The 12,687-nt window shown below is 42.1% G+C and overlaps 1 protein-coding gene and 1 long non-coding RNA gene across 3 annotated transcripts; one reads left to right on the top strand and one right to left on the bottom strand.

Annotated features, from left to right (window-relative positions):
* Positions 1-1,432: 1,432 nt before the first annotated feature.
* Positions 1,433-12,177, bottom strand: LOC147207799 (uncharacterized). Of its 2 annotated transcripts, XR_015100470.1 has the most exons (4): positions 11,839-12,177; positions 3,391-3,778; positions 1,754-2,609; positions 1,433-1,593 (listed from the first exon to the last, which is right to left on the bottom strand). It is a non-coding gene; the product is annotated as an uncharacterized LOC147207799 (long non-coding RNA). The 2 variants fall into 2 exon arrangements; XR_015100469.1 differs by having other exon boundaries at positions 1,754-3,778.
* Positions 8,894-10,942, top strand: serf2b (small EDRK-rich factor 2b). The gene is made up of 3 exons (XM_086107329.1): positions 8,894-9,027; positions 10,350-10,458; positions 10,548-10,942. Exons 1-3 carry the CDS (start codon positions 9,021-9,023, stop codon positions 10,618-10,620), a joined length of 189 nt encoding a protein of 62 aa, XP_085963455.1. The 5' UTR covers positions 8,894-9,020; the 3' UTR covers positions 10,621-10,942.
* Positions 12,178-12,687: the final 510 nt, after the last annotated feature.

Genomic DNA, 12,687 nt, shown 5'->3' with positions numbered 1-12,687 from the left:
GACAATCAAACAAGACCTCCTCTGTCCCCGCGCAACTCCAGAAAACTACACGTTATTTTCACTTGCTCTGTAATGTAATCACTTTAGTTCCATTCCGCTTGCAGCACGTTCTGTCTGGGAACATCATGCAGTAGACAACAATGAATGGAGTGTGGCGTCAGGAGAGGATCTGGTAATTGGGAGCAGGAGTCCGTGTCCTTTTTAAACCACAGGGGCACCATGTGACAGAGTGATCCAATAAAAGTCAGACGCCAGACTACTGAAGCGTTTATATCGAGGGACCAGGAAGTAGTGTGACATGTTTCGACTGACTTTTACTTCTCAAAGAATCCGCGCAGTCGAAAAAAAACAATTTGAATCCTATTTTCCACGTGTTTTTTTTTTTTGGCTTGCTCTTTGTACTCATTTTTGTTTTACATGTGCGGTAAATCTGTGGGGCAGCAAGGAGGTGCAGTGGTGAGCGCATCTGCCACACGGTTCGAAAGTTCAGGGTTCGAATCCCTGCTCCAGCCTTCCTCTAAGGCAGGGGTGGGCAATTATTTTTTGCATAGGGCCACATGAGAACCAGAAAATATTATGGAGGGCCGGCTCAAAAGGGTGAACTAAATTCAACATAATATTAATTGGATTTCTTTATTTTAAAAGCAGTATTTTGCATTTCTTGGCACGTTTTTCAGACTTTAAGAGTACATTATTCTGTCGTATCGAACGGGATTTGCGTGACTTGCCGCTACTGCGGGCTTCCGTATCGTCTCCCCCTTCCTCCCTATGCTCTACAACTTCAAGTAACTGTGCCACCTGGCGTTGAAATGCCTGTCATTACAAGTCCAAATGAAATGAATGCAGTCATTGACATCGAACCTTAATTGTGTACCAACCTTCGGCGGGCCGGATTAAAAAGACCAACGGGCCGGATTTGGCCCGCGGGCCGTAGTTTGCCCAACTCTGCTCTAAGGCATTTGATTGTTCTCCCTGTGCTCCAGGTACTGCGACTTCTTCCCATATTCCAAAAACACGCGTCAGTAATTGATAGTATACTATGCATTGCTGATGAGCATCGCTGATGAAGTCGCACTGCTTCCACAAAGCCGCCGCATGACGCATTTGCTTTTGAGGCCTGATTAGAGTTGTCTTGTCACAACCAGGTAATCACGTGTGAAAGCCGCTGACGGAGGAAGGACTCTTATCTCTGAATTTATTACCGCTCACTGGATGCCTATTTTCCAGAGGCATGACTGGAGCCATCATATCCACGATCGAGTGGGCTTCCAGTGGCTCTGATGACTCATTTGGCCCACAGACGTCATCCGATTCGAGGGAGGTGACTTGAAAGTCTGCGCATCATTATCGTGTCTCCATTGAAAGACACTCAGTGGTCACAATATTAGATGCACTATCCAGTGAGCTCCAAAAGATCAATCAAACATTTTGCCGTGACAAAGATAATAATGCAGAGTTTTAATTTACAGTGTGAAAAACATTGACAAAATAAGTTTCATAGAGTGGTTGTACATGACTGTGGTGCATCATATTCTCAAGGGTCTCATACTCAATCTGAAAGGACTCAACAATTATGACTGACCGGTGCTTTTCCTGGAAGGGATAACAAAAATAACAATTATAAAACAAAATGGCAAATCATCTTTTTTAAATGATTTTTGTGGAATTTATTTGTAAAACCTTTTTAATTTTGTTCTCAAATCTAACACAATTTTATGTATTTGTGAAATATTAGGCATACAATTATAAATACCTGTCATATTTTGAGTACACCTCACAATGCAGGGTTCGATTCCGGCTCCGGCCTTCATGTGTTGAGTTTGCATTTTCTCTCCGTGCTTGCGTGGGTTTTCTCCGGGTACTCCGGTTTCCTCCAACTTTCCAAAAACATGCATGGCAGAATAATAGAACACTGTAAATTGTCCCTAGGTGTGAGTGTGAGCGCGGATGGTTGTTCGTCTATGTGTGGCCTGCGATGGGCTGGCAACCTGTTCAGGGTGTCCCCGCCTATTGGACGAAGACAGCTGGGATAGGCGCCAGCACCCTCCGCGACCCTTCTGAGGATAAAGGGATTAGAAAATGGATGGATGGATTGATATTTTGAGGAGATGTATTTATTATTCTGGCTCAAAAAGCGACGGAAATTTTGGATTAAATATATACCGGTAATATATCATTGTTCATATTTGCATGAAGGTTCACATTTTTTTTAACATTTTGAAATGGCCAATACTTCTCATCCAATTCTCTTTGTGAAGGAAGATTTATTCAGACCACAATTAAGCATCAACTATAATTTTTACCCTCATCGCATTGACTTTTATGGCCATGGGAGCAAGCAGACTCGCTGCTTCTAATTTCATCCTTCATAATATTTGTCTGCACCGTGTCCTCCCAGGGAAAAAAGTCACTGTGCAGAGTTTTCACTCCTCAAATCAAGCGGAGCGGGAATTGTATGTGCCGATCCAGTCCGCTGTGCTCATCTTCATCATCTCCAGATGGGTGAGTGCTTCCCCTGTGTCCTGCCACGCAGCTCACTGAGACTTGTTGCCATGGAGGAAACTCCCAATTGTGAGATACTACTTATAGTGTCAGTCAGCTGGGAGTGTCTGATGGTTTATTGACTTAAGTACTGTACATTGGAGAATGAGATTGTTCAATTGGCTCTGTATTAAATGCTATGCAATTATATGCTTGTTTTCCAACAATTTTTTTTTTTTTTTTTAGCAGTCGGCACTAACTCTTGCAACACAGGGATACCAAAAGCAGAACAAATTACGCGGAGGGTGACTTGTTTGACATAAACCATATATAGGCCATTCCTTGCTATCAGTGTCTTTTACTTCCCCATCAAAAGACTTAATATTTTACTTGAAGTAAACAAAATGCCCTTCATGAAAACATTTCCTCACGCAAAATACTTGTTTTCAGCCACAATTAACTTGTTTATTCCTTTGTTGCTTTTTTGGCCCAGATGGCCCATTAAATGACATCCCCAAATGAAATGATCAGTTCAGTCTGCCGAGGTTTTGCTTTCTCAAGAAAAGAAAAAAGGTCCCATGAATTTACTTTCTGGATGTGACAGTACACTTTTTGGGGAGAATTTAAAGGTGCAAAGTGAATGTTTTTTTTTTTAAACCTCAATGTCCTACTCTTAACCTTCTACTCTGTTAAACTAAATTGTGATTTCTGTTAAACTAAATTGTGATTAAAGTAAACTATATACAAAAAGAACGCACTCATTCAATCTAAGTACCGGTACTATACTGTATAGACTAACCTTTGCTACTCAATAAAATATGGGCTTTACGAAACACAATAGGACAAGGAGCTTGTTTATCCCTATTGTGAGAAGTCAGAAGAGGTGGCTCAGGCATCAGATCAGGATACTCCCGAGACGCCTCCCTGATGAGGAGTTTCAAGCATGTCCCACTGAGAGGAGGCCCCAGGGACGACCAAGGATATGCTGGAGAGACTTACAGTATGTCTCCTCGTTGGTCTGGGGACAGAGGAGCAGGACAAAGTGGCTAGGCAGAGGGAAGCCTGGGCTTCCCTCCTAAAGCTGCTGCCCCTGCGACCCAACCCCCGGAGAAGTGGAACAAGATGACTAGAGGACATGTTAGTTTAAGGCAAATTATAAGCAGTCATCAAGAGTGTTGTACTGTTGGTAGCTACTGTGACGGCTGTTAACATACCTACATTAAACAAATCTCGCCCAGCCCGATGTGGTCTTTCTTGTTGCCGGCGACTTCAACCGTGGATGTTGAAAGGCTGCTTCCTACATTAATCCCGTATGTGAACGGTGCCACCAGAGGGGAGAAAACACTGAGTCATTTTTATTCCAGTCTTAAACATGCATGCAGACCCATTAGAAACCAATTATAAATGAAGCTGTCACATTAAGATGGAATCATAACATGATGTGGCTTTTAAGCGCCCAATGTGACGCAGTTGACTGTATGTACTTAGAAGGCCAAAAAGATTTACACAATGAACTTCTGCCGTGGTAGAGCAAAGCAAACATGATGAGTCAGCCAGGACACAGTGAGTTCATTCAACTCACCGAGGTAGCCTGGCAAATGGGGGGGGGGGGGGGGGGAAACCAGTGGAAAATATTAGGTTTCTTGCTAACACTCTTATTTTTATTGATTTATTTTTTAATCAATTTAATATTGGATCAAATTTGACCCAGAAATACATACGCTTCCCTCCACCACACGCAAGAACTCGCACACGAACACCAACCCCCACCGTCCCCATACTCTGGACATATGGCTGTTAACCTGGCAACCATTTGAACACACATGGTCCTCACAATGTCAAGAGTGAATTTTAATCTTATAATAACGTCTCAGTATACTCGTGTCTATTTTCTACTACCGTTTGGGTTTCATTTGCGGGTGTTGTTTGCACTTGGTGATGTGGTACACACATCTAGGAGTTTTTAACAAGAGCCTGTTGCATTTAGAGAAGACGTGATACGCTCATTCATTTTGGTCCTGTCAGAAAGCACATGCGGAGGACGTTGTCTGGTGAAAAAGGCCATCATTTTCTCCTCTGATGACCACTCTTGTCACGAAAAGAACATTCGATTAGTGTCTGAAATGTTTCACGGTGCACAAGAATTTAAAAAAAAATACAAAGTTGCATGATTAGAACACGTTTCTGCTGAGATGATATAATAAAAAGTGACTCAGTAGAGGCATTGGGTCTAAAACTGTGACGTCATTTCCTGTGCAATCACATAAATAATTTTGACATAACAAGGACAAATCCTTCTCCTGATAGTGACCAGACAAGTTTCGATACCTTCTTAAAAGATACATTTTTCAAAAAACACAATCCATGAGGTTGAAGGGGCGTCACCCAATGGCGGTCCTAGCTTGAATGCCACCCTGCACTCAACACCCACTTTTTTTTCCTGCAATGAGTGGTCGGTTTCTCAGAAATGTTCCTAAACAACCTCCAGCATTTTCGACATTTAAGTACAGCTCGTTTCATATTTGTTATTCTGTACGGCCGTGCTTATTCTAACACGTGTTTGAGGATTAAAATCGTTCAAGTTTGACTTAAAACTCGCTCTAAAGGTGTTTTTTTAATGGTTTTTCAGTTCTTGCATGATGAATCAGATTGCGTTCCACCATACAGTTTCCATTGTTTTGTGTATTTTTCATGTGGCTCTTATCTGGTTCATTTTTTCATTCCGAAGCGTTAAGATCTAACAGTTGCGTATGTGAAATTGAATCCAGCCTCGTGCTGGATTGCTCTTTTGCTTCCAAGACAAAAGGTCGCCCAGTGCAACATCTGCACAACAGGAGATCTTATGTTCGCGTGTCTTCTTTTGTCCCAAAATAACTTTTGATGAAGGGGTACGAGCGCCCTCTGGCAGTGCGACCGCAGTCAAAAAGATGGAACAATACCCCTGCGATTTGGGGAATGCCATTTTTGTCTGAATCGATTATTTCCTCACTCATTTTCCAAGTGTTAACATTCCTGTTTTTAATCCAGTAACATCCACTTGAGTCACGCCTATCCACGGGAAAAGATAGATGATGTTCATAGGAAAGTAGAACAGATGATCACATTTCATGGTATGCTGAATCAGAAACACACACACAAAAAAAAAATTACCGACTGGCTAACACGACCTGTTTCCTGTTAACACATTGACCCACTTTTAATGCTCCTTCGCACAATAACAACAACGTCCAGGATATGCTGTTCACAAGTGAGGAGGAGAACAAAGGCCCGGTGATGCGAATACATAATGCAGGTGATGATGTTGTCCCTTATGGACACTGAGAGGAAGTGAAGCTCTAAACAGGGAATCAGGAAAGTCTAAAATCAATACTATAGTGTGAAAGAGACATTTTTTTGCATTTTTTTTCTCTTCACAATTCCAAACTGTTTCCAGGAATCTTTGCCTGCAACACGCTTTTATAATAAATAACCCAACGATCGAGACAGATGGCACAGTTTACACTCGTGTTTCGCAGCCTTTATTGAGCCAATGCACATTATATTTTCTATAACGAAAACACACAGCACCCCATCAAACAAAAATGTTATCAAAAAGTGGTGAACCCGTGCCTACTCACGGTTCGCTATGAACAAATTACCCTTATTTGCAATTGTCCTCAAAACTCAAGTCACAATTTCTACATTCATACAATTCCCAAGATGCCACAAGATGTCTTCAAAGGTCTTGTAGTAACCATTGGTGTATAATTAGTACAGGCAAACGCCTCATCACAGATCCCTCCCCCCACAAAATTTTTCAATATTTTTAAATATTGTGGTCCAGTGGTTAGCGTGCAGAGGTCGTGGGTTCGATTCCAGCTCTGACCTTCCTGTGTGGAGTTTGCATGTTCTCCTCGTGCCAGTGTGAGTTTTATCTGGGTATGAGGGTTTCCTCCCACATGTGTTTTCACAAAAAATGATGGGGGTTTGAGAGGAACTATTCTCTAAACCTGCCCCAAACCCCCCAAAATATTGAGAAAAAATTTGTGAATTTTCAAATCTGCAGATGTCAAACTGTTTTTTTTTAAATGTGAAAATGTAAGAAATTAAAATTCAAAAACAAATTCATTCTTAAAAATTCGACTTCAAACTAGGCTGGCAAGGATACTTTATACCGTTGCTTCAATAACTCTTCATAATGCTAGCCATATTGATGCAATGTCACCCCTCCAAAAATAAAATCATAAACATTCTGACAAAAGCAGAATTTCTCTGGCTTGTGTCAAAGGCAGTTCGTACAACAACAATGCTGGTGGAATGAGAGCAAGGTGCTGGCTGGCGTCAGCTCATCCCATCAATCACAGAGGATAGCCGGCAGGACTGTGGCAGCGTGATGGATGACAGCGATGGACTGAGACAGAAGAAGTGCATGCTGCTACCTATCACTGCACACGCCGCTTCATAATCAGCATAAGGAGAACACTGCATTTAGTAAAATGTGGGTGGCGGTTTGTGTACTATCCATCCATCCATTTTCTAATCCACTTGTCCTCACGAGGGTCGCGGGCATGCTGGAGCCTATCTCAGCTGTCTTCGGGCAGAACTGGTTGCCAACCAATTGCACGGCACAGATAGACAAACAACCATTCACAGTCACAATAACACCGAGGGTTATTGTCCCATGAACCTGCTATGCATGTTTTTTGGAATGTGGGAGGAAACTGGATTACCCGGAGAAAATCCACACAGGCACGGGGAGAACATACAAACTCCACACAAGAAGGCTGGAGCCGTAATCGAACCCCGCACCGCTGTACTGTGAGGCAGACGTGCTAACCAGTTGCCCACCGTGCCGTCCCAGTTTGTGTACTATTAGGAGGAAATTAGTTGGGCCAACTATTGGAGATGCTAATGAATTGCAAGCAAGCGATTTCACACAGATTATGCAATGTTTTATCAGGAAAATATAGTATACTGTACACATGACTGTAATAAGTATGCTCATGACACTGCAGCATTTCCATCGAAACATTGTCCCCTGGTTGCGGTAGAATAGATTCGACACCAATCCAGATTTAAAATCCTAATTTGAAGTCATATCCCAGGTTTGAAAATGATAGCAACCCGAACTGTGGCCTGAAATTCTGACACTGGTTTGAAAAGCTATTTTGAAACCGTAAGCATCCCGTACAGTAAATCGCGGTAGCTCAACACTGCCTCACTGAGCCTTATTCTCCCACAATGCACAATTTTAGCAATTGACTTGTTAAATACGTTCTTTCCTCGTTAAACGTTCGCATGAATATAAAAGAGTTTACTATTGCGCTACTTAAAAAGTCGATTTATTGTTCGGTAGTAGCAAGAAAGGCCCAGTGATGCTTTTTATTTGCATTGTGCTGGTAAAGACTTCCCCCTGTTGGCCAGACACTGTCAATGCCACTGGCCTTTGAAAGTACAGTCCAACATTGTAGGTCATTCTTGTACTTACAACTGTTCTCAATTATAATACAACTAAAGTGGCAAATATTTCTACACGTGTGCAAATATCACACAGAAACACAGACAGACAGAGCCATTACACTGCATAAAAAACAAGCAAACACCACGTTACACAAGGAACATCACAAACAATCCTGTTTCCTTCTTTCATTTGGTTGAGGTGTATTATGTTTTAAACGATATTCTTTGTTTCTTCTTCTCACCTATGCAGGAGTGTGATTATTGTGACACAAGAAAGTACAAACCAAACTCCAATAATGTTAGGACATTGTGTCAAACATAAATAAAAACGGAATACAATGATTTGCAAAGCATGTTCAATCTATACTTAATTGGCTGCAATGCAAAAACAAGATATCTGATGTTCAAATGGATAAACGTTATTGTTGCCAGCAAGTCATTTTCAGCTTAATTTTTTTATGGCTGCAAAACGTTCCAAAAAAAAAAAAAAAAAGCTGGCACGGGTGGCAAAAAAACCCTGTTTGAAACAACTCTGGTCAACAGGCTAACTACAGGTAGGTGCCATGACTGAGTATGAACAAGAGCTTCCCTGAACTGCTCAGTCATTCGCAAACAATGAGGCGAGGTTCGGCTCTTTGAGAAAAAGTGCCTGAAAAAATTACAAATATTCTCTTTGTAGTGTATTAAATACAGTATAGATTGAACATGATTCGGGAATAGTTGTAGTCTGTTTTGATTTTTGTGACATAACGTCCAAACTTAATTGGGAGACATAGTCATGCATTTTTTTAAAACATATTTGTGACCCTGGGTTCGTATTATGATTCTTGTTTCGTATTTTTGACTCTTGTTCCATATTTGTCAATCTGGTAGTTCTGCATTTGCAAATTGCTTTGCTCCAATAATAGCCTCAGAAACATCTGGCCACGTTGCGCATGCGCACCCTGGTGCAGGAATGTTCTCGTTTCTGTCTGATGCGCAGACGCAGTTGAGGCGCAAGCAGAAGCAGGCGGAGAGTGACTGGCGCAACGCAAAAGGATACTTTGGCCCTTAGGCTGAGCTTTTTGTGGATTTGGGTCGACGGAACATCGGTTGTTAAAATGACCAGTGGGTATCGACATATATAAATTTACCGTAAGGCATTACATACTTCACAGTAACTGCATGCTGTGTTGTTTCTGTCACTCGCGCAACCGAATCTTGACGCCGTCTATTTGCTGAAACAGACCTCACGTCTTCTCGCGGGGCTTGGACGTTTCCAAATTTGCTCTTAATAAGACCTAATAACTTCATTTTTTCAGTCTTGGAGGGATTTAACACGATCAAAAACTGTTGTAATTTCGTTTGTCTGTTTTACTAGTGTCTGGTGTAGCGAGTTTTTTGGCCTACTGAAATTGACTGATGCGAATGGTCTTCACAAGCGCCGCTTTATGGTGTCTGGTGTCGAATCGATCGTTTAGAACATTTCAAAATTAATTTTCGCTAAGTAAAGTACATTAGCTGCATATCGGGTGTGTCCAATTTGGTAATTGTACCGTTGCTCAACCTGTTTCTGTGTTGTTGTGGTTTGAGCTGTGACGCTTCTCCATAGCGCCCATCTGCCACGTCTTCTGCGTTTTTACAATGCACCATTCCTCGGTTTTACGACATAACACAAATGGAGGTGACGAACGGCGAACGCTACAGGAAGACACGCTTACTTAGAAGCCGTACTTGCTGCCCAGATCTCCCGTTGGAGTGTTATACAGTATATGTATGACCTACAAATATTGAACAAATATTGACTGTAATTGTGACTTTACGTTGTGAAGCTAAGATGAGCTTTAGTGTTTCGACACTACGGCTTAGTCAGTCTTAAGCAGGGTACATTCAGACAGAATTGTATCATATCAACCGAATATTCAAATGTGACTGACCCTACAAATGACAAAGGAAAAAATCATCATGTGTTTGTTTTTGTAGTGCGTTGTTTTATCGAGATAACCCAACACGCCGAACACATCACCATTGGTATCGAATTACTAACAGCAGCGGTGTATTGCCTTGTGTTGAATCGTTAGGCCCTGTGGCGATATGCATCATTCAAAAAAACGTATTGCTACAACCCTACTGAACAGCTTTAACATTTTTAAGTGTTGTTTTCTGGGCAGATCGTGAGGGACAATCCCCCTTAGCACACACCACTCCACAGAAAAGTCACTCAGAAGAATATTTCCGAGACATCTGACAATCAGGTCTTTGCTTACTTAAATTGCGATGGAGAGAAAAATGCAATACGTGTTTATGTTGTTGTGTAACCAGTTTTAAAATTATGTTGCAGAATTTTGAGGTCATAGTTTGGAGTACATTGGTGGTTTACGATAACAACATTGGAAAAATGGTTCACTGTATACGACATTTCCAACAAACATTGCGGGGTTCTTTTTCAGGGGGAAATCAGCGTGAGCTTGCACGCCAAAAGGCTGCCAAGAAGGCCAACGAGAGTGGCAAAGGGAAGAGAGGTGATGATGGGCTCTCAGCTGCTGCTCGCAAGCAAAGGTACAAGAAAATATGCATCAAGAAACACCTTCCTGGGTAACATTTTCGATTAGTTTCATCCGAATGACACCTTGTCTTTTCCTCTCAAGGGATGCTGTAATAATGCAGCAAAAGCAGAAAAAAGCAGATGGTGGAGAGAAAGACAATCCTAAATCCAAGTGAACAGCTGACTTCATCCCATAGTTGGCTTCCTTCCTGATAAATATAAAAGCCAGTAATGTCATTTAAAAAAAATAACAGACTCGACATGTAATTGAGCCTACATTCTCTCCTTATGGCAATGGATTTTTTTTTTCTGGGGTGAAATTGTTCACCATTACGCCACACTGATGCCACGTGCATGCAGAGGAGCGTCAGTGCTTTCAGCAGCAGGAGAAATATGAACAATTGTCCACACAAAGCGTTGTTGTAGCTGTTGTGTGTTTTCTTCTTGTACGAAACATGTCTCCTGATGGTTTCAAATAAAGAGTATCTTTGTAGTTCACGCTCGCTTGTCTCATTATGATCTGTTCAAGAGTATCTTTGTAGTTCACGCTCGCTTGCCTCATTATGATCTGTTCCATGAGAGGTGAATTTTTTTGACCTCATGAAAATAAAAAGCACATTTTTTACTACATGAAAATTGCATTTCTTAACGTTTACAACCAAATGGGGTTTTTTCAACTTTTATTTTCATCATCCGGTGGCAGCACCTACTTTAGAGCCATGACCAAAGTTTGCATACAAAACGAGGTGCATATTTGATGTGCAATTTTCTACCGACATACAGTCCTGCGTCTCAAAAGCCAAGAAAACTTAAGGTCAACGTCATTTGTGACGTCAGGAATTTGAGACTTCTCAAGTCAAGTCAACTTTATTGTCAAATGTGCTACATGTGCAACATACAGCACAGATGAAATTACATTCCTCAGGAGAGAGAGAGAAGCCGCTGCGGGTGCCCGCGCCACCATAAAAAAAACAGTTAACATAAAATGACAAAATAATACAACACAACACATAAGACACAGACGGTCGTCCAATCTTAACCACTTTTTCTGCATACACTTTGTTGTTTGAAGCAGTTATAGATAAAAGAGGAGCGTGAGCACCAAACACAAAAAACCGGCAACTCCGGTCCTCGACAGTACCCAGGATGTTTTATGTCTCCTTGCTCCACTTCACATGTTTAAAATGATCAGCATCGTTATCCAGCTTCTTCAGAACTTGCTGCCGAGCTGATCATTTGAATCAGGTGTATTGGAGCAGGCGGACATATAAAGCATCCAGGATACCGGCCCAAAACGACTGGAATTTCCCACCACTGCTTTAAACAGTTCAAAGCATGGCCAGGGAGAGCAGAATCAGATAACATGACACACTTGCTGAGCAAGCAATACTCACGGTACTTTCACAGCATCGGGAACTGGTACACATCAAGAGATTTTGGTCTCTTTCTAAATACACTAGCTAAACCCCGTGGAACGAAAAAAGACGTCATGGACAGGACAGCTATTGTTTGTAGAAAAATATATATTTGGACAGAAAAGAGAAAAAAATATATATAGATGACAGAAAAACGTGTCGAGCGTCGGGTCTACTGTACTAACTTAGCTGTTGTCTCGGCTAGGCTATCTTAGCTGTTCTCGTAGATGAAAGCTCTTTGATGTGTTAACGTCCGTTGCGTCAGCGCTGATTGGTTGAAGCCAAAAGACGCGCGCGTGCGTACATGTTCGCGTTGACGCACGCACAGCAGAGAGCAGCGGACTATTGACTGCTGAGTCGCGCTTCGCTCGAGTGGCGTCGCTACACACACACACACGCACACACACACACACACACGCACACACACACACACACGCGCGCACACACACGCACACACACACAATGGATGACTCTTAATCGTCCCAAAGCGATTGTGAGCATGAATGTGTTTGTGTTTGTGTGCCCTGCGATCGGCTGGCAACCAGTTCAGGGTGTACCCCACCGTCTGCGGAGGTTCGGCTCCAGCATGTGCGCGGCCCTCGTTCGGATAAGCAGCTCGGATAATGGATGGAAAAACACAAATATGACTTTGACAGCTCTATTGGGATTTTTACTTTCAGATGTATTTGGTATCTACTCTGTAAGTGTGTTTACACAGTAAGTTTTGAGGGGAACTAATGTACATTAGTCCCTCTCTCTGGAATGACCTCCCACTAAACATTCGGCAAGCCTCCTCGCTGCCCATCTTCAAAACCCTCGTCAAAACTC

Source organism: Hippocampus guttulatus, chromosome 3, assembly GCF_054856545.1.
Source record: "Hippocampus guttulatus isolate MCC_2025c chromosome 3, RoL_Hgut_1.0, whole genome shotgun sequence".
In the NCBI taxonomy this organism is placed as follows: Eukaryota; Metazoa; Chordata; class Actinopteri; order Syngnathiformes; family Syngnathidae; genus Hippocampus; species Hippocampus guttulatus.
This window is presented reverse-complemented; position numbering and strand designations above follow the sequence as displayed.

Excerpts from the sequence above, each read along its gene's own strand:
- serf2b (XM_086107329.1), top strand. Across the intron at positions 10,459-10,547 it reads GCTGCTGCTCGCAAGCAAAG|GGATGCTGTAATAATGCAGC; the intron begins GTACAAGAAAAT and ends TTTCCTCTCAAG.